This window comes from Numida meleagris, chromosome 14, assembly GCF_002078875.1.
Source record: "Numida meleagris isolate 19003 breed g44 Domestic line chromosome 14, NumMel1.0, whole genome shotgun sequence".
Lineage (NCBI taxonomy): Eukaryota > Metazoa > Chordata > Aves > Galliformes > Numididae > Numida > Numida meleagris.
Window position 1 is genome coordinate 2,780,032 of NC_034422.1, and position 24,192 is coordinate 2,804,223.

General features: G+C 45.2%; 1 protein-coding gene across 3 annotated transcripts in view; it reads right to left on the bottom strand.

Moving 5' to 3' along the window:
* ULK1 (unc-51 like autophagy activating kinase 1) overlaps positions 1-24,192 on the bottom strand; it is a 74,221-nt gene that overhangs the window by 6,630 nt on the left and 43,399 nt on the right. Inside the window, exons 12-25 of one of the 3 annotated variants that reach the window (XM_021412952.1) lie at positions 20,273-20,361; positions 18,140-18,302; positions 17,248-17,308; positions 16,777-16,866; positions 13,178-13,303; positions 10,172-10,323; positions 9,471-9,554; positions 8,595-8,857; positions 7,781-7,965; positions 6,886-7,001; positions 6,152-6,295; positions 3,438-3,625; positions 516-694; positions 257-375 (exon numbers count right to left, since the gene is read on the bottom strand). In XM_021412952.1, the coding sequence (XP_021268627.1) occupies positions 257-375; positions 516-694; positions 3,438-3,625; positions 6,152-6,295; positions 6,886-7,001; positions 7,781-7,965; positions 8,595-8,857; positions 9,471-9,554; positions 10,172-10,323; positions 13,178-13,303; positions 16,777-16,866; positions 17,248-17,308; positions 18,140-18,302; positions 20,273-20,361 (1,959 nt within the window). Of the gene's footprint in view, positions 1-256; positions 376-515; positions 695-3,437; positions 3,626-6,151; positions 6,296-6,885; positions 7,002-7,780; positions 7,966-8,594; positions 8,858-9,470; positions 9,555-10,171; positions 10,324-13,177; positions 13,304-16,776; positions 16,867-17,247; positions 17,309-18,139; positions 18,306-20,272; positions 20,362-24,192 lie in introns of all 3 variants that reach the window. The other 2 variants (XM_021412951.1, XM_021412953.1) reach the window with 2 other exon arrangements.

A 24,192-nucleotide genomic window follows, 5' to 3' on the forward strand; every position in this document is an offset into this window, starting at 1 on the left:
CCCTCTCACTAATTAGGACTGAAGATTCTCACGGGGACAAGACCTGAAGTAAAGGCTGAGAGAGTAAGATTCCTCCCAACGAGTACAGAAAATACCCTGAAAGAAAGGCCTGGCTATGCAAGGGCACAGTGAGCAATACGCCTGAGTGCACACTGCTGGGCGTTCGCATCTCAACCTCCTCCCTGCCTTTGTGATACACTTTTCATTCTTCCATTCCAGGCAAGTTCATTGTACCGTGTGCCCAGCGGCCCCTTACCTTGCTTGACAGTGGAGGAGAGGCACAGCTTGCCAGCCTTGATCTGCTCTATGGCTGTCTGCAGGCCTGAGGACAGAAGCTCTGCTACTTTCAGGTACAGCACAAGCTGCTCTGCATAGCTGCGAAGAAAGCACAGTGCAATGCAAACTGATCACCAGGGCGGCAGTACGTGTCTGAAAGATGTCTGGCACAAAGATACACGTGGTGGCAGGGAGGAGCAGCCGACAAGGGAGCTCGAGGTCCTCTGCCCAGCCCTTACCTCCACTCCCGGCTGAGCAGGCTGATCTGGTCGGCCACCACACTCTCCTGCAGCTGGTATTCGGATGCCACCGAACCACTCATCTCACTGGAGCTGCCTTTCAGGGCAGCAATCTCCATCACATAGTGGACAAAGGCCAGCGTGAAGCGGAGGCTGCGCAGGATGTCGGTGTGTTCTTGCTGTTGAAGGGAACACCAAGGTGGGGGTTACAAGGGGAAGGCTGCTCACATAGAGCTGTGCTAGCGACTCATCCCAGATGAAAGAGATAACATCTGGCCCCAAACCCCCCCACACCTCTTCTCTGTGCAAGGAAAACAAACTCAGCGCCGAGCCCACATACTGCACCAGTTCCTCCTCCGCATTAAAGGCAGCAAGTGACAGCTCCAAGCCAGAGATTTCCAGGCCAGTCCCTGCAGAAGCTGGAGAGACTTGCTTCCAAATGACATGCTCCCTTCATAAGGAGTGTTCACAGCAATTTTGGACTGTTTTGAAAGTCAGACAGGAAGGGGGACAGTACCACTGGCCCAGCTCCGACCCCACCACAGCCGTGCTGGTACAAAACTGAAACTGGGTGTGCATTTCTTGAGGGAGTGACCACCTCTTACAATACAAAAACCTGCCAACAGCGTGGCCCATCGCGCACCCCAGCCCTCACTTAGCTGTGTCTCCAGCTGCTCCTGGCCCAATGCAGGGAGCCCTGGGTGAGGTCCTTGAAGGGACAGCAAGGACAGCCTTTACCTGCAGCTCCTCCCAGTTGGTGAGGGGAGAGCCTTGCCCTTGAAGCACTACGTTCATTTCAAAGCAGTTTTCCCTCTGCTATTATAGACCAAAGGGTATTATCGCATTTCTCGGAAGCTGTATTGCCAAAATCATAGCAAGCATTTTTGGGAAGTTAGTATTTGTGGAAAAACTGAATAGCTGTGTGTCCTACAAAATGAATTGCTGCCTGGATCAGATGCAATTCCACTGTGTGTAGTCCCTGTAGTAAACAGCTAAAGTGCTTGACCTTCAAATATCTAGAGGAATAGTTCTCTTACAGGGTCTTGGTGAGGCTGTTTCCAACATGACTCTGAGGGAACAAAAGCCAACCAAACACACAAACATAAAAAACCATGCTTTACGTTTTTCATTCACCAGCTCAGGCAATTGGCTGCTGAAGGAGCTTTGACTATCTGAAACTTTAATCTCTTCTCTGCTACCTTGCTATCTGGACAGTCCAGTAAGGCAAGGAAGTGTTATCTCCATCTTCCTCTATTTTCTTTAAAAGCAGAGGAGGAACTTGGAGATTAAGTAGCTGCCAAGTCATACAAGAACCTTGTAGCAGAGCAGGAACCTCCTGAGATCTTGCAAACCTCAGCCTTATATCTCTAACCAATGTACAGTCCTTCCCCTTTGCTTATATAGTTAGCTTGTATTAATTACGCTGGCATTTCTGGCCTCATTAGGCATCGCAAGAGTCTTGCCTTCCAAAGCCATCTCTGTATCATACCTTTAAAGCACTGCAAAGCAAACAAAAACCTGGCATTCAATTTGCCTTGTCTGTACTTCAAGAAACCTTTTCAAAAGATGGATGAACCAGCACCTATCTGAATGCAACAGCTCTGCTCAAGAAAAACAGGGGTGCTTATTCTGGCAAGACTTCCTTGCCCTGAAAGCATCAGCAGAAAGCAGAAGATCTGCCAGGTTTCCATTCTGGCTGGCTCCACAGAGCACAAAGGGGTCTCCAAAAATGCCAAAAAAGTTTAGTGTCAGGAAGGCTTTGTGGCGTGCCTGTGAATGGCTGCACCCAGCAGAAATTGTGACCAAACCCAAACGTCTCATTACAGACATGAGAAGCTGAACTGAATGGGATTAACAAGATCAGGCTGATACTTCTTTAGAACCCTGCAGATCCTGGAGAGCAGTGACAGCTGGCAGGGAACCATACTTCTTGGACCTCACAAAGACAGGATGCTCAGTTAAATTCAATACTGCTGTGATGCATCAATGTTTAAGTTCTTGCCCTGTAGCTCTGCAGTTAATTGAGCAAATTAATGCAATCCAATGCATAACTGACAAAAAATTTGAGCTAAAAATCTGAAGTAGAAAAGCAAACCCACACCCTACAAACAATGCATGCAGATGTCTGCAAGTATCCAAGTAGTTTTTGAAACACCAGCAAGATTACGATGCAAAGAGCCTTTCTCAGTCCTAGGTGGTCCAAGGAGGCTTTACAAATAGAGCTGAATCCATGACTGATTCTGTCTCCCACCTCTCCTGCAAATGGGCAGCCTGACCTACATTTCAACTGTATCTCAGCTACAAAAGCAGCTCTGCTTCAGCCAGCCTCCAGCCTGCAGAGAAGGGGAGCCTGGCAGCCTTTCAGCTCGGCAATCTGGTTCAGCTGTTCTTGTGCAGAGCGTGTCACGTCCCCCCTCCCCCCCATCAGTAACACAAGTGTCACGTTTACTTCTTTTCAGACCCTTTCAGCTGAGGCTGTATCACTGACTGACTCCCTGAGTGCATGCAGCAGGCAGGCATTTGATATACCAGGCTACTCGCTCTCTCAAGTCAGCTATTACTAACGCTGAGCCTTTTAAAAGGGAAAAGGCCCCAAGTATCAGTTCTCTTCAGAAACTCATGATGCAGAACACACCAGGTAACTGATATTTCCAACCTGCAATTTCAGCTTTTGAAATCGTGAATTTAACTCCATTCATGGGCTGTCTCAAGGACTAAAAAGCTCAACAGCAGGCTCAAAAACCACTGCTCTAAGCACGTCCTGAATTTCCTGAGTATTGTGTTGCCTAGCTCCCCTGAAGCCAGTTCACACCATCTTTGACTGCCCTGAATTCAAACCTAGAGCCAGAGAACCTCTGGGTCTGCTTTCCTTATTCTCGCCTGTCCTTTGCCCCTAACAAGTCCCAGTGTGGATATACGTACCTCCATGAGTGTCTCTTCGGGCAGCTCTGGTGCCTCAAATGTAACAGCACCTTCCAGGTTAGCGGTGATTGGATCAGCAAAAGCGTACCGCAGACTCGAAGGGCCCTCCAGAGCATCCCCACCAGTTCCCACTGCCAAGTGCCTGCCAGTGAACGAGCCTCCAGAACTGAGAGAGCTGGAAGACCCCACTGAAAGAAAGAAAAATAAAGAAAGAAATTACTTAAGATATTAATATTAGGCGAGCTATTTCTCGCCCAGCACAGGGGATACTTGTCACTGTAGGATCCAGGATCCTGGCTCCGATAGGAGCCAGCAACAGGTACTCTAGAGGAAGATACAAAGATGCTTGATGCAAAATAACCACTCCACATGCAAGATCCTCAGTCTCAGGGAGACCAGTTTACAAGCTCAAGCAAATTTAATGCGCCTTCCTGACTGCCAGTGATTTCTGGTGACAATTCCAGAAGCAGCTTTTTTTCCCCACTCAAATCCCTTCTGAATTCTGACACAGTATCTCGGGCTGAATTTTATCATACACCATCATAATCAACTTCAGCCTTATCATGGATCGGCACGGTTCAAACCCTGGTTCCAAAGCTTTAATTCTATCAGTGAATGAGTACCTCTGATAGGTGGGGTTTTAATCACAGTTTTAAAGCATCCGCCACTTGCACGCAAACCAGGAGAGCTTTGTGTTGCATGCCCTGTACTTCTGCTTCTCTCTCTTCACAAGTAGGAGGATGGACAAAGCAAGTGATTTCAGCTGAGCCACGACCCTAACCTCAGGATTCAGGAGTCTTTAAGTACCGTGTTCATCAGACAATTCCATCACCATTGTCTTTTCCCTTTCCTGGCAGCTGAATCCACCCTAAGCGTATATTGCACATAGAAGATGCACACTTCAAAAAGAAGGTTCTATCTGTGTGATAACACATTCATCAGTTCCAGAGGGCTTCATATTCCTGACGCACGACTGCAGACGGAAATATTCTGCCTGTCTGGGGGATGCCAATACCAGCTACAATACTCCACTAATTCTCCACTGATTCTCTGGAGGAAGATTTTTCTCTTCTATCCACAAACTTAATTTGCTGCCCTACCCTGACTTTGAAAGGCTGAGCAACACAATGCACATCTGAACAACTGCTCTGCAGTGACGCACTGCCTCCTCCCAAAGATCTCTCCCACTTGGCATGCTTCAAAGCTAAGTGGATCATCAAAGACTGAGAAAGCATTTCCAGATCTTTCAGAGAAAGGAAAAGACCAACACCACCACATTCTGGATACCCTGTAATTCTGCGGTACTGTTCACAGAAATTGTTCTGATGACTCATGAAAGGGCTCTGTCTTTGTCAAGTGATCTTACTCATGGATTGTCAATGCACTTGGGGCGTAGAGTTCTAGCCTGCAAAGCTTCCTTTTTCACCATTCACTTTTATGCATTAACTATAACATAAGGAGCTATTGCAAAGATCCAATAAACAAAGCCTGTCAGGCAGCATTGCTTTGACTGCCTTTACCCAAAGCTGTGGATGTGTTGTAGGCTCACTATTCAACAGCCTTCTCTACCAAGAATTCCATCTGAAATTTTAACTGCTCAGCAGATCCTTAAGCATCCAACTATCACCCCACCAAAAGCGGCACTTGGATCTACTCCCAAATTGCTATTATTCCCTCAAAAGCAATACAGGAAGACTGAATTCTCTATTCACAGCATTTCAGTGGCAGCTAGAGGCGCTAGCCAGGATAGTAGCCCCATTGTGCAATAGGACAGTCAGTCACTTTGTATGAGAGTCCCTGCCCTACAGAGCTTACACTCTAAATAAATGAGACAAAGGAAGGATTATAGACCCAACTTCCCAGACAATCAAGGATCTGAGTAGTTTTAGTTATGATGGAAATCCAAGCCATATCCAGGAACTGAGCCCATATGTCCTCCTAGTCCCAGTCAAGCAGCTTATTCATAGTTGCATCCAAACCTTCCCTACAGTAATTAAGAACAACAGGGTCGACTACATTCAGATGAGGAATGGCCAGGACAAGAACTCAAACCAGCCAAAAATGCAGATCAAGTATCCAAATATTTTCTTAAATTGATTATAGATTCCAGCTCCCAGACACATGGCCCCAAAAGGGACAATTACTGCAGCCTCAACTGTTGGCTGATGAGGCCAGAGTGCTGGCATCTTAAAGGATCTGTCAATCAGGACTGCACTTCCCCATTTCCTACTTAAGCATTTCACAGCATAAGTAACACCACCAGTACTTTTGCATACAGAGCCCTTTCATGACAGTACTTGTCCACCAAAACTGCTTTGCATGAACGGTCACGCTTGCCCTTTATAGCTTATCTGAAACCCATGAGGAAAACCATCAGCATACAGAGCAATCTTTATCTTTGTTGACCTATGAACAACAATGGATCTATGAACAGCTGCAGCGTTATTCCTGAAGCAGACAGAAATGAAGCAAAAGTACAGTTTGCTTCACTCTTCCAGTCTTGGAAACTCTTACAAGGCATTAGTCCTCGTGCCAGTGTGAAGAGTTATTAGCAGTAACTGGAGTTGGCACGAGCCAGTACAAGAACCCTGAAGGCATTCAGACCACCGAGCTCTCTCTGAACAGCCTGGTTCCACCACCAGTGTGCAGCAGTAAGGAATACAGCACGTCGCTCTGTCCCCAGATGTTGGAACAGGCAGGTATCAGCCCTTTACCTGAAAACATCCTGGTCCTCGTGGTCTGTGGGGGGGTTGTTCCACTGGGAGGGGATCCAACTGTAAAAATCACTGGGGATGGGCTGGCAGAGCCCCCCGCCCGGGCACCAGAGTGCAGGGTCCCTCCGTAAGCACCTGAGGGAGCTGGGGAGACAGTTGAAAGGTGCAGACTGACATTACAGGAAAGTTACTCCGAGCACGGTGTGCCTCACCCAGCGGTGTTACGTTCCTGCAGACTCTCTCGGGAGACGGTGGCTACCAGCACAGGCCAGTGCTCCCTTTGGAAGCATCCCATGAGAACACGAGCAGTCAGGCTGGCACGGACAGCAGACGTGAGCCTGGGCAGCGTTACATGGTGCTGCAGCTGTTCTCCCCTCCTCGCTTCCCAACCTGCACGCGCAGGAAGACCCACCCTTGCAGAATCATTCATAGTCAAGCTGCCTGGCAGAAAGTCCCCACTTCCACATGGTATCTCATTCAGAAGGGGCCAAGAGAGGAAGCCCTGCCTACAAAAATCACACTGCTAGCCAGCAATTACACAGCATGCGTAAAGCCACAAACCGTCGAGCGCTTAGAAAAGAAAGCATGCACCACGACACTCCCCACACACAGTAGTCACTTCCTACAGCAAAAGCCATCAGAAAAGAAGCCTCCCTCTCATAGGAGGCACGCAGGCAAACACTTTCCCCCAACACAAGCCCATCCCGCCAGATCTGCCCTACCTTCCCACCTACCTGCGATTTCCATTGGCTTCTCGTTGTTCAGGCTGTCATTGCTGCCAGCTTCTGAGATCTGTGCCCCAAAGGCTGCCTTGAGAAGCAGGTCAGTAAGCCGGCCTGTGCTTAGAGATCTAAAAAGAGAACATACAAGATGATGCAGAAAGTCACCAGTAAGGTACGTGGTTTCAGCTAGTTTGTGCCATTGCTGGTCCACAAACACTCCACAACAAATAGTCCAGAACTGAAATAACCACTGGCCCTATTCCTCTTTTAACAGAGTAACTGAAGCACCTCCTGCTATCTGCAGAAAGTTTATGAGTACCATGACTAACTGCAGTAATGCAAGTACAGAGTACAGCATTATTGTAGCATAATTTTTCTTTGATGGAAGATATGGAAATTAATACAAGAAATATGCAAAGAGGCAGGTAAGGAAAACTTAATGCTAACACCTGAGCAACTTTGTATCCTGCAACATTCACAGCAGTCAGTACCTGGCTTTCAAACAGATCTTTGAAGACCTATGCCTGCTGCTTGATAGACAAGGAGCACAAACCTCTCACTTATGACAGGCGCACGCTTCAAAAAGAAGAAAGCACACATTTGCATAATTGCAGGGAGTCTGGTCTAATAACCAGATCCTTGATCCCCACTTGATGGAACCTTGGGCAGTAACAGTATAAAGCTGCAAGCAATCTTTCATGTCATAAAATCTAGGCCATGGCCTGCCCCTGTAGAGAAAAACTTTAAAAAGATCTGCATAACATCTGCTTGCAACCCAATGGTGCTAGCAGATGACTGCTGAATGCTTGCAGATTATTATGATTGAAGTAGCTGACATTTGAGATTTGCCCCATCCATCCCATGTTAGGGAATGAAAAACCACTGTACAAAGCAGACTACAGCTCACCTGCCCTTGATCTCCTCCACAGGCCTCAACCCCAAGCCAGTCTGCTGGCAGTGGAAATGACCCATCTCCTTCAGATCTGGCAGGGTCTTGTTCCGTGTTGGAGTCATCATGACCCCCTGATGGGCCAAGAGAGTGAGGAGGTTCTGGGAACTTGGGGTTTTGGGAAACTCAAAAGGAGACACAGCCTAGGAGAAAGAGAACACAAAGAGAACTGTCTTAAAAATGAAGGTTCCCTCATCCTTCATTTATTTATCAAGATTAAATTGCACACGTAAAAACACACCTGAAATGGAGAGGCAGAAATCCCAGCCCACAGTTACTTGTTCCCTATCTCAGAAAGGCTAAAATGAAAGGACAACAAACTGCTGAAAATTCACTGCAGCTTAACACAAGCACAGAGAAAATGCTGTCCCAGTGCCAGCTTCACATCAGACACTAGGGCTGTCACCCACCCAACAGCCTGCTGTCTCTGCTGGGGATTCCTACTGCACGCACACTCGTGTCAAAAGCCACGATGTGCAAATCAACCCTGACACTGCAGTCCACTGATGCGCTTCTGTCCTAATCTGGTCAGCTCCTTTGCATTGCCTGTTTAGAACCCTGGACTCTACTCAGACTGCAAACACTGATGCCAAGTGAGATCTGTCCACAAAGAACTAGGACACCACCTCATTTCACACAGATCATTAAGCAGCCCTTGAAGAACGGTGAATGAGTGGTGATAAATCCAAGTCAGAGATCATACAGTGGTTCACCCCCAAATAACACAACAGCTCAAGCTGTGAGAAACCCCAGAGCAGACTCCTTGCTTTACCTTTGTAGGGGAGCCCATGATAGTTGGCAATGGGCTTCTCTGCATGAACTCAGACAGCTTTGGCGAGGATCTGAGCTGCCGGCAGTGCTGCAGGCCATGAATCTGCAGAGGTTGGCTTACTGGGGTATGGCCAAAGTGAGCAACTAGAGGATCAGAGTGCTGCTTGGTTATCTTCTGCCTGCAGGAATGCAAATCTGACAAGTTGGGAGCACTGTGGAGCCGGGAGCCCATCCCTCGAGGAGAGTGTTCGGGTGCTGAGGCACCTGGGGGCCCAAACACAGTGACAAACCACATCATTTTCTGGTTCTAAAAGAAAATGTCAGCTTGATCACAAGATTCACTGCTAAGACATCCAAGAAGGTAAGCTTGTACCAGGCATCGACGGATCAAACCCTTTAATTAATGGATAAAGATGGCACTCTGATCAGTGCCATAAAAATTCTAGGCCTGATTGGGTTTTGACTCCACAGGAGGAACAGAAGAACAACAGGGAGATAAAAGTGTAGTTTCTTTCCTTTACTGCAACCCTTACAGAGAAAGGAACTACAAATATCAGCATTCAGCAGCAAGGAAATTAAACATCAAACAGGGAACAAGGCAGAAGAGTTTGGGGCATTGAGGTGGTTTTTCTCTACTCAATCCATTAACTGCGAAGTCCCAAATTAGAGTTTCTGTGTCACAAGATCTGTCAGCACTAGAAGAAGATCAATGACAGAATGTGAATGGATCAACCCTGACTCCTACCAGCATACACAAATTCTGGTGGCCAAGCACCAAGAGAAGATGCTGAAGGAACATACCCCACCACAAAAACTCTCAGATTACGGCTCTGCCCTTCTCCACAGGAGTAAAGAAGGAAAGCAAGGACCAACATACCAGCTGCAGGAATCCGGCTTCTCACTTCTGCTCCAAGAGAAGAGGGGATAACAGTCTGGCTGGGCTGCTCCGGGATCGTTCCAACTTTAAAATGAACACAATCAAAAAGTGTATTTGGTATTAAGTTTCCATAGTAAACAACACTACTCACCACCTATTTTAAAAAGGGTGGTGCTTATCTCTCCCATACTCTCAGCCATGGTTGTATAGTAAAAGGAGAAGAAAAGCTCTAGCTGCTCTAGCTGGTACTCGTTTAGCCAAGTTTAGTCTGACTTTGCAGAGACATTAATTCAGAGGGACAGAGTATGAATATTCAGACAGCTACTTTTCAGCAGAAACACTGAAGTTTTAAAGCCCTTCTAGAGCCAGTCAGAATTCTGCTCTGACAGCAGTTGGATCATGTTTTCCTCACTCCAGTCCAAACTGGTAAAAAAAAAAAAAAAGATACTTTACCCTTAGAAAAGCCCTCTGCAGAGGACAACAACATGTTTCACACAGACACTAGAACACTGCTTACCTCTCCTGAGGCTAATAGGTGTTTTCTGCTCCATTTTACCAACGCTCTACTGAGAAGAGTCATGGGAAAACACAACCATCTGAACTCCCTATTACCTGACAGCTACATCAGGTCAAAACCTCCTCTGTACAGGAAAGAGGCATGTGATTTTATTAGAGCAGCAACATGCCAGTTGACATCTTACCTTGTGGTGATGGAGTAAATGGCTTGGCACCGCCAAAGGAAAGCTTTCTAGAGCTAGGCACAGATCCATGCTCTCCAGGATAAGGAGGGGAAGCACCAGTTTTAGGAAAACCAAGAGGGCTTGTACTGCTAGATCTCCGGACCGCCCCAGACCTTGTAGGAAACAAAATACACATTACTCAGTTGCTAGTAGAGAGGAGTAAGGAAAACACCATCGCCACACACTCAAACACACAGTGCTATTTCCACAGACATGGAGCTTCATGGTTGTTTATCCTGGATCAAAATCCCACTGCACCAGGACTACACAAATACAGATTATACCCAGAGGAGTTTCTCTCTGAGCTGGAATGGTCAGTATTGCCTGGGTGCCAAACTCCTGTAACACTCTATGAAATCTCTCCTTAGAGAATTTAAATTAAATTGTATGTGCCACACATGCAGAAACCTCAAGTATACCTAGCCTAAAAAGAAACAAAGAGGAAACCAGAGTAGGGAGAAAGTGAATAGAGCCACACCATCACTCTGGAGAGAGAAAGGATTTTGAGTATATTAAATATTTCTTAATTTTTGAATGGTGTCATTGCTCTTCAAGAGCACAGCCTAAATCCTATCTACTGAAATGCCAATCTACCTCTGCACGCTCCTTCACGAGTTTCCCATTACATGCCTCTATATGAGAAAACAGTCTTTTCATCAAATACTTCATTCTACTCTTGATTTGGAAACATCTTTTCCATTGCTGAAAGGACCTCAGTTTCAGCCAGTAGGTGGTGTTCTGGACAGGAATCCATGAACATGCTGAAAAAAAACCCTCTGTGCTCAAGCCACTGAAGGATGCTGTCACCAAGGTACCCTGCCTCCCCTCCCAGCAATGAGGTATTAAGCTGCCCATATGCATCTGAACAGAAGGAACAAAGCCATATGTGTTTCAGCAGTACAAGCAGGGCTAATTGCAGTAGAGGCAGTCACTCTGATGAACTGTCACTAAACCAATTCAACAACACTACTAGGTATACGTGTTACTTGATGTTTTTTCCTCTGAAACATGTCAACAGTAATATAGAGAAGAGTGATTTCTCTTCCCTTCTTCCTCCCCAGTCTCACTCCAACCTGTTACTGTTTTTCAGTCAAACGAATCTACGCTATATTCACATGCTAGGGAAAAAAAAAATAAAGGGAAATCCTTTAAAATGTTAACCTGAAAGTCACTTCTGCCCAGGTTGCTCCAGATTCAGAGGCCTAACACTCATTGAGCACCCTGTTCTGAAGCAAAACTGAATGCACAAAAAGGAAACAGACACCTGTACACTCAGCGGCAGAAAGAAGGTATTGATTGCTCTGCCAAGTTTTCAACACTTCCAAATATCAGCCATCCAGGAGGCTAAATATTATCTGCTGTGAACTTGCAGAAAAAAAACAGGAGCTGACTGAAGCTGCTGAAAGATGTGGAATGTCAATACCGCCCTGCAAGCAGATGAGCGGGACAGGTGATGTGGTCAGAAGTAAGCACACATAATTACCACCTCAACATGCAAGATACCTGACCACAAACAAGCTGTGCCACACAGGCATCACTAGCCAGTCAGATGACAGTGGTCGATATTTCAGAATCTGAGTGTATGCCAAGGTTTTTAGTCAAATGACTTCCAAACATGACAAGTCATTTGGCTGGAATAACCTGTTAGATACAGCTGATGGAAAAGTGGAATGACATACAAAATGCTTGATGAAATTTTCTCCTTCCATTCTTGTAGTATGTCTAATGAATTTGCTGATTAGAGGAAGTGATGATGAGAGATAAATACGGCTTCCTGGGGCAGAAGAAAAACATGACGCCAAAGATTTGGAGATGATGCTAAAAGCAGAGCATGAATCATCTGATTGGTTCCATTCCTCGAGTTCCTCTGCAGGGACGATGCTAATCACACCATTACACAGTGCTGACTAAAAGGAGCAAAACAGGACAGTTTGATCCCAGACAGGTAGCTGCAGGCTGTGAGCCTGAACAAAGCAGCTTGTCACAAGCTTTGCAATAAGAAATACAGGGCATGCAGGGAACTGGAGAGCTTACATCAAACCATCACACATTCAAATCACTGAGCACAGAACAGTATTAAAGTAGCAATGGCACAAAACAAGTATCTTTGCTGATCCACAGCTCAGATCAATGCTGTGTCTTCATTTCTGGTCCACTTTGAGTAAGCCTTACCCTTAATTAAGCTGGTAGAAGCCCAAATTCAGGCTGACGTAGGCATTACGCTACTTCTGACAGCTAAACTTGAACTAATCCAGATGCTGTGAATATTCTCTGCTCTTGCTGTACAAATTCTTCAAGATCCTGTGCAATTCTCCTACCAACTAGTCTATGACCTGAGCTGTCACTGTTAACCCAGATCTCAAAATCGTAGGAACCATCAATTAGACGGGTCGAGAGGCAGAAGCCTGGTGTTTCTTGAAGGTACAAGACATTAGCACTGAGCTTGGCTGAAGGCTGACGTCCAGCTCTTCCTGAGGGCCCTCACAAAGCATGCTCTGCCTCACAGGCAGGGATTGCTCACGACTTAATCAGACTGCATAACCACATTACCATGCAACTCATGTAAGAGGCGTCATCGACGGTGTGATGAGCTACAGGAACCGATTAAGCTCAAGTCAGGTAAGTTTTGCATCCCTACCTATTTTAGTTGTTTATCTCAACTTTTTCCTTTTATAGAGAAATGTGCCACACAAATGATTGTTTCTGTTTGGACCCCAGAACCATAGCTGGCATAGGAAAAGCAGTCAGATCCCAAAGGGCTTTCAGCCTGCACAGAAAGTTGACGGGAGCTGTCTCACATCCACACACGTAGACCAAATTCACAGTACTTGGTAACAAATAAACTTCAACATTGTGACAGATGTTGAAAACTTTCAGAGATACAGAGAACAAACCATAAGAGAACCCCAAGAAGTAACAGAGTGTAATACACTGATGTGAGCCCTCATTCCCAGCCCCAGCACTTACCGAGGAGAGGCGTACTGATGAGGAGACTGCAGGTTCTGCTCTATCCGGCGGTAGTTATGAATTTGTGTTGGAACTGGGATGGGCACAGAGTGTCCGTACTTGCTGCTGGAAAACTGACCTGGCCGGCTGTTGGAAGGAGACAAGGTCTCTTGTAAGGGGTGGACCTTCAGGCAGGTAATTGGAGGTATTATCTTTATAAGGCAACCACACACAGGGAGTGCCCCTTTTGCTCCTCTCAGGTTGTGGGCTTACCCTGGGGGTAGTTCAAAGCCGTGTAATGGGAAGTGGCACCGCACACTTCCTGAAAGCAGGCACCTTTCCTCCAGCATGATTCCCACCCACTGTTAAAACATGCACCCAAGATCACAGCTCCCTTCAGGAAAATGGGAGCCCTGTTATTTCAAGCCACAAATGGCCCAGTTTCCTACAGCCTCAGATCCACAGCCAAAGAGCACATTAATTGAACAAAGGCTGAATGCTCTTGGCTCACACAGGACACCACTGAAGACGTTGGTGCCAAGAGGCACTGCTGCAGCAGTGGTATTTCCATGAAAGCCTTGACGCACCATGAAGAAAACACACTTCTAGTGTGCATCAGTGTATTTGCAAGTTAACTGCAGGGTGAAGAAAGCAACTCAGGAAGAGAATAAATCCAGGGGACAGGAGCCAGTATCTGTATGCCCATCAAGGTCAGCAAGAATATCACATGCACAAAACAGGACAGGCCCATAGTGCAAATTTCAGACTTCTTTCCATTTCCATTCAAGCAGGTTAACAAGCTCACGTCTGGTACCTATTCCCCTGGGTGACAGTTTCTCAGTTATTCTTAACTTGTATACAACTCTATAGAAAACATGCTACACAAAACCCATGCAAACACTGCATTTAACTAAGTAGCTGCCTAAAGTCTTTTCCCAAAGGCTCCAGTATTCTAGGATTAATTGCCATGGCAATGTTATTTACAACTGCCAACATCAATTGCAGGGTGGCTGCACAATTACAGAAAGATCTTACTCATAATGAGGGCTTTTACAGTCTTCTGTGTTGTCTATGTACAACACACCTGTGTGTGCCTCTCAGAAGTAGGAGGCATCACTTCAGATCTAACTCTCAGAACGGAAATGTTTTACATGAGGTGAAGATGAAAAGAGACATGCAATCCAGCAAGAACATACGTATGTGCATATGGGGAGAGAGAAGAATTTGTGTCTTGTTTGCCAGTTCAAAACGTCCTATCAGCAGAATTTTTGGGGGGAATGTCAGCAGTACTTTGTGGCTTATGGCGATAGTGTTCGACAAAGCTGATCTGCAGGCTGGTGACTGTCCTCTGCACTGTGCACGTGATGACACTTGTCAATCACAAACTAGCCAATTAACTGAAACAACAAGTGATTTTCATTTCTCTCCCTTTCTGAACAGGTCTCTTATTATCATATTTTTTTTTTTTAAGTCGTACACGTTCCTTCTTGTTCATTCTTTTTTCTCTCACCAGAGAACAGACTCTCCACCTGCTATCTGCCTCTAAAAGAGGGCATGGAAGCCTTGATTCTTCTTGGTGCATACAGTAAAACAAAGGCACTCAAGGTTTCCAACTGCTCAGTGGCAAAGTGAGGTTTTGTTGTCACTGCTTTCCATCAGCATAAGACGTGGAGTCAGACAGACGCAGTAGACAGCTTTAACCAACAAATCTGAGGGCTGATGTCAGACTTTGTACACATCCTGACTTTCAACATAAATTTCAAACACTGTCTCTTCAATCTGGCCAAAATCCTTTAAGGGAAAAGAAGATTTGGGGTGAAAGGATTCTCCCTATCCCCAAAGGTCATACAAGTTCCTATAGGAGCCAGATGTCCTACACAAGGTGCAAGCTGCAAAAGAAAGCACCCAAATTAGCTGACAGACTAAATCTGCTAATTGGCCTCGAGCCTTCAAGACTGCAATTGACTATAAATTTGCAAAGACAATGAGATAAACCTGAAACAGGGAGTTTAATTACTTGGCATTAATTAAAAGCTCTTTGCAATGGCATTAATCCATTGGTGTGGGATACATAAAGGAAGTACCTTTGCTTAGACTTATTAAAGATCTTCAACATGGAAGTGTTTTTAAAAAAGAAAAAGCTCAACGGTCAGCATATTTTAATTATGCCTAATCTCAGCGAGGAGAGCTGCTCCACAGCATGTCGTGATATCCTGAGGAAAGCCCACTGCTGGCCATAGACTCTGCTTTCTGCCCTACTTGGACTACATCCAAGCACAGCTTGCTAGCCTAGAGCCACACATGAAAAGGGAGAACTGCTGCCTGCAGGACAGGCAGAGGGAGAGAAAACCAAGAGTTCTCTGCATCGGTGAAGCCAAGTGCTAAACCAGAGGGCCACATGAAATTTATGGTGAAGAGCACTGAAAGTCACGCTAATAATAAGGGCATAGCTGGGTGGCAGCAGATCAAAGATCATGCTTTGCACTGCAGACACAGGGTGGCTGCTGCAGAATTTAATTACTTCTGTTTTATTTCCCATCCTGGGCAGGTTAGGAAGCAATGCCTCAGTGTTCCTTTAAAGAAGACAAAAAAGTGGGAAGGAGATCTAGTGGGTGCGGCATCTGCTCCACAGCAGCTGCAAGAAGGAGCAGAAAAGACAGCAAGAGCAAAAATACAGCCACTGGCAGTGACTTGTCACCTCGTGATCCACCAGAATATGAGGCCAGTTTGGTGAAGGGAAAGCGGCGATTGAAGCAAACTTCCATGAATTTCTACTCACTGCCTTCCAGAAACAAGGCCAAATCCTTTAATAAGGACTGATCCCCAGAATGCAAAGGAATCAGTTTATTCAGAATAAGCTGTTAAAAAGCTTACCAGGTAATGGCATAAGAAGCCTCATGCAATTATACTGCACACTGTGGTACATATCTGCCAATTAATCTGATCACGTCAGCAAGGCTTTGAGCTATATTCTTCTCTTTATATTTGTATGCTTTCAGGCTACGTTTGTCATTTTCTGGGCTCTGTCGATGTGACAAGCATGTTCAACACAGACTGGGACTACATTTTCTTTTTAAGTAAGATTTTAAGGGCTTCCTCCTCCCTGAGTGTGAATTCCCTTCCAACTCTCCTCCCCAGCAGGTGCCATATAGACAGAATAGAAGATGAAAGATGTCCTGCTTCCTCAGCAGATGAGAAAGAGGTGGGAAGCAAGCCTGCCAGCTCCCTGTAAACTAAATGCATACCCCAAAGCTACAAGCTCTAGAGTTTACGGGATCACATTCCATAGGCCATGGAAGTTTCTCCTAGGTTGTTCTTGTTACTCTTTAATTAAAAGAGAGATGTAGATCTTGCTCAGTGTCACGGAGTTATCTCTAGATCTATCTGTGTCCGTGACAGGGGGACAGCAGGCCCACAGATGCACTGGCCCAAAAAAGGGAGGGAGGAGGTGTTGATGGTTTAACTCCCAGTGCAATACATGATGTTATGATGTGGAATATCGATAACAAAAAATCATAAAACCATGACACTCAGCACACCAACATCTCCTCCTATTCTGGAAATCAATGGGAGTTTAAATAATCAAAGTTTTATACTCATCACAGAACAGTCCTTCTTACCTTGAGGGGCTAGGAGAACTGCTGTAAGGGGGAGAAGGAGATGGTGTTCTTCCCTGGCTTTCCAAGCCAGCTGAAGTCACCAGAGAACTCCTAAAAAATGATAGAACCAAGCAGTTAGAAACCTGTGAAACAACCCTGCTTCCCCAGCAGAACACAGAACAGAGCTGTGTCTGCCCAGCACCCTCCGCTGTGTCTAATAATAGGAGCCCTGGATCTGTCATGCTGCCCCACATACACTCCAATATTCAGGTGCCACACACTGATCACCTGGCAGTGTTATAGGACAGAAAGGCCCTTTAGACTGCATTTCTTTTATGACATTTTAACCAGGATAAAGAGCCTTACAGCAAATGAATTGCAGTTTAGTCCTAATGGATGAGGAAGCTAAGCATAAACGAGTATCTACTCTAGAAGCTGTATTCACACTAGTGCACACACATTCAACAATTTCAGCTGCCTTGGTGCCCTTACCCACTGTACATCAGGCTGTCTTGGATTGGCTTCCCTCCTGCAGCTTCTGCAGTCATGTCACCTGAGGAACAAGGGAGCGAAGAAACATTAGTGATCATATCCCAAAAAGAGCAGCTGAGATTTGGGGTAGAATTTCCTGCTCCTCCAAGATCTGCCAAGTTGCTTCTGTAGTCAGAGATTTGCCAAATTCATGCAGGCTGAAATCTAAGTTTGTGGATGCTGCTGATCCTCATACCATGAAGTTTTGGGTGAAATCACAGCATTTATCACCAAGTCCCAACTCAGCAAACTATCATACACATGGTCGAGATTGAACAACATCCTTCTGCTAGTTAAGTACTTAAACATACTTAGGTCTGCAGCTGAACTGGAGCTCTGGTCCTGTATATATTTCATGCAATTCCTATCACAGTATAAACACACAGAGGTACTAATAACAAATTCAAGATATTTGAAGAAAATTCCAACACCTTGTTTTTTTTTTTCTTACAGATTTTTCAAGTATAAAATCCAATTTGGATTTTAAACTTGCCTTTCTCTGTGCTGCTGAGTGAAACTGAAGAGAGGATGATATGGGAATATCTTCTGAGAGAGGAAGACATTTCCTGGTGAGCCTACTTATCTCTTTTTCCAATTGGATTTCCAGGTTCCATCTCTGACTGAATTCCCCAAATAACCTTTACTCTCATATCCTATCTTTGAAGATAATTACTAAATATCCTGTGAAATTAACCAGCCAACCAGATGTCTCTTGCAACTTAAGAACCAGAACGTTCCTGCTACTCAGTCGAAACAAACAGCTTTAATCAATGTTTCAACTGTCTATTAACTACCTTTAGCACCCACATCCCCCTCTCCTCAGAACGTCTGCAATTTCCAGAAGCCAACTTACTTGAGAACTGTGCTGGGACCATAACGAAGTCATCAGTGTCACAGGATGAATTCTTACTGCTGCTTCCAGCAGAGTCCTTCGATCCATGCAGAAAGCCGGGGGAATCCTGGGTAGGAGATGCTAACGCCTTCTCTTGCAGCTGCTGCTGCATCTCTCCAAGAGACTGCTAATTCAAGAAGAAAACAAACACTGGCTTCAGCACAGCCACCTCATCGCTCTGCTGGATCCTTTAAATCGAGCTGCACAAGGCTACAGACAGCATTTCTCTCATAAACCAGGGCTGGTAGCTTGCCAGAGGCAGATGCTCAGTTTACCGAAAAGGAACAGCCTTTTATGTCGGTGTCAGAACCGTGCATCTTTTGTTATACAAAACATAGTACCAGCATGTCTGATGCACCTCAGATAAGAAAAATTCACTTAAGGTACTGCATCCCTTTGCTACTGCTAAGGCTTTCTAATCAACAGTGCATTTGATCCCAACTCAATCTGGTGAGGCTGAGAAATAGAAAAGCATTCAGAGCTTCTTTTTTTGTAATGCTGATGAGGAGTTAGAGAGGCCCAAAGGAGGCCAAGCATTCTGCAGATGAACACCTCACTGCTCTCAGAGGCACGACAGGCTCTAGACAGCCCCACTGCTTCTTCAGGCAAACAGTGGATAGCCCCACAGTCCTCACCTCCGGCAGACAGATGGAGAAGGCTGGATGGTTTAAGAACTGCCCACTGCGCAGATCACAGGCAGTCTTTATCCTAATGCATTTTTTCATGAGAAAGATTTGAACTAGCTTTTTCTTGAGCCCTATTAAGGCCCTGTTCACCCATGAAGACTCCCCTGCCATCCCTACAAGGACTGACTCTCACTGCACATTCAGTACACATAAGCAGAAGGAATTTTCCAGTTGTCAAAGTTCTCTTCCATGCACACATGGCATTTTTCATATGCTGAGCCAGCATACCTCTGTCAGCAAAATTTCCAAATGCAGACCAGGATGGGTGAGGTATACTTCTAACATGGAGACCCCACAGTATGGCAGCAAATCTGCACTGCTCACTGAACCAGGAAAGCTTAAGGAAAGAGAGTCTGTTTTTGATACTATCTACTCATTCCTGGAGCCTTCTGGCCAAGGAGCACCCCAGCCAACAATCCTTCTGCCTGGGGCTGCAGAGGTAACACAGTTAGGGACGCAATTGTGTGACATTCAAAGAACAGACCTTCCCTTTCCATCCAGCCCACATCATGAGAACATAAATCAGCTTCAGGTTGTGTCCCTACACCTTTCCCACACCAGCTCCTCACTACAGATACAGTATTTTCCAAAAATGCAGAAAGGAAGCCTTAGTCATAGCACTCCCTGAAGGAGCTGAGAAGCCCTGGCGAGGGGAAACCTCTGTGAAAAAGCAAAAAAGCAGCAGTGACAGGGAGAAGACAAGGACACTGAGTTCTTCTCCCTTCCCCTACCCATCACACCACCAGCATTCCTCTGTTCAAAGTCAAAAGGCAGCTTCCACCAGCAGCCTCCAAAAACAAGCTTTCAGTTCAGTGAGCTGGAGGAATGTCATTATACTGGCCAGTTCATGTCCTACCCTTCAAGACAGTTCTCATAATTTCAGGTAACAGATAAGAAAGCTGTCAGTTCAGCTCAACACTCAGGAGACCATCAGACTGTGGTGGGCCTGGTGGGAGCTAGCAACCTTGCTGAATGTCTCTCTGTGGGTCAGGAAGGAGGAGGAACATCTGTCAAAAAAAGGGTCGATATGCTGTCAAGTTGCAGAGACTCTGCTTGAGAACAGAGAACTCGCAGCCAAATAAGCAGTGCTATGCCCTGAATTAAATGACTTTTTTTGGTTCCAAAGAGCTTTCTATCTCTGCCAACATGAGTAATATTAACACCAACTCCTTTCACAAAGGCTTTTCATGTAATGGGCAATAACACTTTGAAATATTTCTTGCAGACAGAAAGACAACATTCAGAATCCAAAGTATAAGCAGACTGGAAAAGACAGTGCACCAAACCCAGGCAGAACTAAGGTTTTCTGTAACTCACACCAGATGACAGCAAAAGCAGAGGCTGCACTTCAAAGAAGCAAGCAAGAAACCTGGAAACACAAGTGGTGCATCCTCTGAACTGTACTTACAGGAGGTGATGCCAGGTGGGAAGTAGAAGAGCTGCTGGAGGAACTACCAGAGCCTGAACTGGGATAAGAAGGCATTGGCACAGAAGCGGCTAAAAATAAGGGAAAGAGAAAAAAAGGAAAAAAAAGATCAACAAAAAATAAGTTGTCAACACAAGATGAGTCAATACTAAAACGTCTTTTTCATCTTCTTACATCAGGTTTATCTCATGTACCAGGTGTTGCCAACTAAAGGAGAACAGTAGAAAAACTGGCATTCTGTTCAGCTCTGAAATTTGCATCCATCCACTCCTCCACACGCTATTTCACTGCTACAGCTCTTAGGGTGGAAGGTCTTAGAACGTCCAACTAAGATCAAACCGGACTTTGCAACCATTCTGGTAGTTGAATGACTTTAAACAGAGATCACATGGGACAAGTAAGTGAGAAGAACATTTTGCTTTGCTTTTCTTCCGTTGTGTTGGCAGAGAATTAGTATCTTGTGCCATTTTCTACCTTTACAGGATCTGTGCTAATGATTCCATGCTTGTTAACGCAAGGATGGGCAATAATACCTAAAAGAACATTCCTGTTTAAAGTAAAACTCTCTGTCATTTTTTTGCATTAAACTACTGCAAAGTTCTAGCAAACAGAGTAGAGCAAGTAAACCAAAACTACACCTCTTAGCAATTAACTGTTGAAACGGTGTTTTAATGATAAAAGAATTGGAAAACAATCATTCTAATAAAAGGCTTTATAAAGTCTTCCCATTTAGCCTATCAAAGAGGGTTAAAGGATGACCAGATCAGTGTCTCCTAGCACAAAGAGAACAACCACTTAGAGGCTGAACTCCTCAGCCTGGCAAAGTAACGAAATCCAACAACAGGGAAACAAAGCCAAAAAAGCGTAGACTTATTAACTGGAACAGGGTCATGGTGCTCTTCTCTCCCTGCTTGTTAACATTAACAAAAACTGAATGTTTAAGTTGTATTGCAAACAGAAACCGATTCAGAGTGCAGGAGGTTGTGCAATAGGAAGCCCCAGCAGCAGCAGTGACGTGCACACATACAGGTGCCATCCCCAGTGCATTAGAACACACAGCCTTCAGTCCACCAGAACACTGCATGGTAGATTCAGAACTCATGAAATATTTCTAAAGCTTTGTGAGAGAGTACTTCCCCCCCCCCACCCCCGCATCAATTCCAGGCAACAGACCATTAAAACACACAGCCCTGGATCCAGTACAGGAGCAAGCACTGTGGTGCCCTGAAGATGGACATTCTGGGAGGTCGGTCAAGGGCTTGGCATGGAGAGCTACACCACCCACGCTCCCTTCCAGCTCCCTGGGCTTCCAGCACAGCTGCTTCACACTCCCCACACTCAGGGAACACACACAGAGGTCTGGGAACTTGCCTGCAAAGCGGAGAGCTCTGTCCTGCCTATACCACACCGTTCTGATCTCACAGACTCCCACAGAGGAATCCCTAGGACCTTTCTTAACCATTTAATACCAGGAACCAGAGGGGAACCCTCCCCATTTTTATCCTGCCAGCTGTTCTGGATCCACTCACCCTTGCACATACAGACTCTCCCACTAGGCAAAGGCTCTTAAGAAAAAGTAAGCAATTTTTGAACTGTGTCCACGTGTACCTGCTGCAAAACTTGTAGCACTGGTTGTTTTTCCTGGAATTGGTCTTTTCATTAGAGTCATATCAGTTCTCTCTCAAGGTCCCTTCCACTCTAATTTTGGTTTTGTGTTTATTATTGATTTAAACCTGGCTGGAATTGAGACTTTTCTAATTTAGTCTATTTGCTTTGGCCAGCTTTCCGTTAATCTAGAAAGACAGACAAGCAGGCAGACTTCACTACCAACTGAAACTCAAATTAAAATCTTATCTGTTCAAAGCCCAACCTTTAGATACAACATTTTTAATCACGTTCTCATTTTAAACCCGGCAAGCTCCCTAAATCCACACTGTAATACCGTAAGATCAAACACAAAAGGTCCTGATGCTAAAAATGGACTTTCAGTCCCTGCATCTCTGCCTTCCATACACATGTCAGTGCATTTTTCCACGTAAGGCACATAGGACAGTTTGAAAGCACAGCACTCACTTCCATCTCATCCACACACCCAGGCACTCCCAGTTTAAAATTAAAAAGGGTGCATACACTTGGCTCATCGTGTTTTCAGCTCGAGTCTGAACGTGGGGAATGTTAACATGAATGGTAGGCCCCCACCCAAATCCAGAAATTGCTGGGTTGTAACTGTAATGTAAATAAGTCTGTTTTCATAATTGTCCTCTCCAACTTGTTCCAGCAACAAAGCAGTCATCATGTACGTTGGTTGGATATCCAACGCCAACTGGTTTCTGAACTAGAGAGCCAGGAGCCACAAAGCCTGTGCAAGCTGTGCTCCAGCTGTGTGGATCCCGATACTGGATCCTACACCTGCGAAAATCCCTCCTGGCACATCATCCCACAAGGGACTTGGCTGCCCTAAAAATACCTGATCCTCAAGCTTCCCTTAAGCTTTATTTGGAATCGGAGTTTTACGCACATTGGAGGAAGATTTTCATAATTATCTGGATTTCATCAAAACCAGTCATTAATAAGTTATTTAATTGCAGACAAGGCAACAGTCTGAGTACAAGAGGAAAGGACTTGCTTGAAGAATAAGTTCCTTTTCAAGTTAAAAAAATTGCACCACTAACATTGTGTTCATGTACCAGTTCAGGTGATTTTTTGCTAGTTTTCCCCTGGGCAATCAGGCACACCAAGATTATAAAGATGGAAAAAGCCACTAAGTCAGACAGATCTCCCAGACGCTCACCCTAGCACTGTAGTGTTTGCTTACGAACCATAACTGCTCATGATTTATACTCTGAAGTCAGAGTAAAGGAGGTACCAGCTTAGCAATCATTAAAGACAGGAGCAAAAGAACTCCAAAACAATCTGTGCAGGTACCAATTACCACGTGTTTACTGAGCAGACTTGCACAAGCATCTAATTACACCCCATTACTGTAACACACTGCCCCATACCACACAGCGATCAGAATCCTGGCTACGGAAAGACGACATCCTGACTAGACAGGGTATTTTAAAGACTTTATTAACAAAATTGTACACATCTGTAGTACACTCTTAGTCACAGGTACAAAACCCACAATATAAAATTAAATATAAACCAAGAAAAAGTGGGTGTTTTAGTTAATAAGGCCCTGAACCCACTCTCCAGGCTAAAGCCGGTGGCAATCAGAGCTTTGTGGTCAACTCTGGATGTCAGAAGATTTATGTCCTTGCTTCACCAGAGGAGTGAGATGACTGGAGTGAGATGAGAACAGCCATCCCTCGAAACTGCAGAGCAGAAGATGAGCTTGTCAGAAACGCCGTATTTAAAGACTTCTGACAGAAATGTTGATTTTGCTGAAACGTCTTGAAAAGTGTGAAAATTTATGTAAGTGAGGGAGCCTGCACCTTCTTGGCAACTTCAAAATTCTCCACTTAGGAGAATTGCGGAACTCTTAAATGTCATTCTGAATTCCTAAATTTCACTGTTGTAAAAAAAAAAAATGCATCTTTCTATCTGATTTCACAGGATGGTGCACTAACATATCCTAACAGAATGAACAGCTCGTGGCTCTTTTTTTTTTCATCACTGTGTTTTGGCCAGATCTGGATGACCCTCGGCAGCACTTGGAAGCCTGGATGACGTCCTCAGCTCTGCAGTCAGCATTGATCTGCCTGCAGGGGCAGAGGCCACTGCACTCTGCCCAGGCTGTAGACCTGAACAGATGGTGCAACAAAACGAAAAACTTGCACGCTCAAATCTGAATGTGCTAGTCCCGCTTCCACTGAAGTCACTGGTAGCACAATTATCAGCCCCCTAGGAAAACTGATACATGGGCATACTGTCTTTCCTTCAAGCCTGAGGACTCCGTA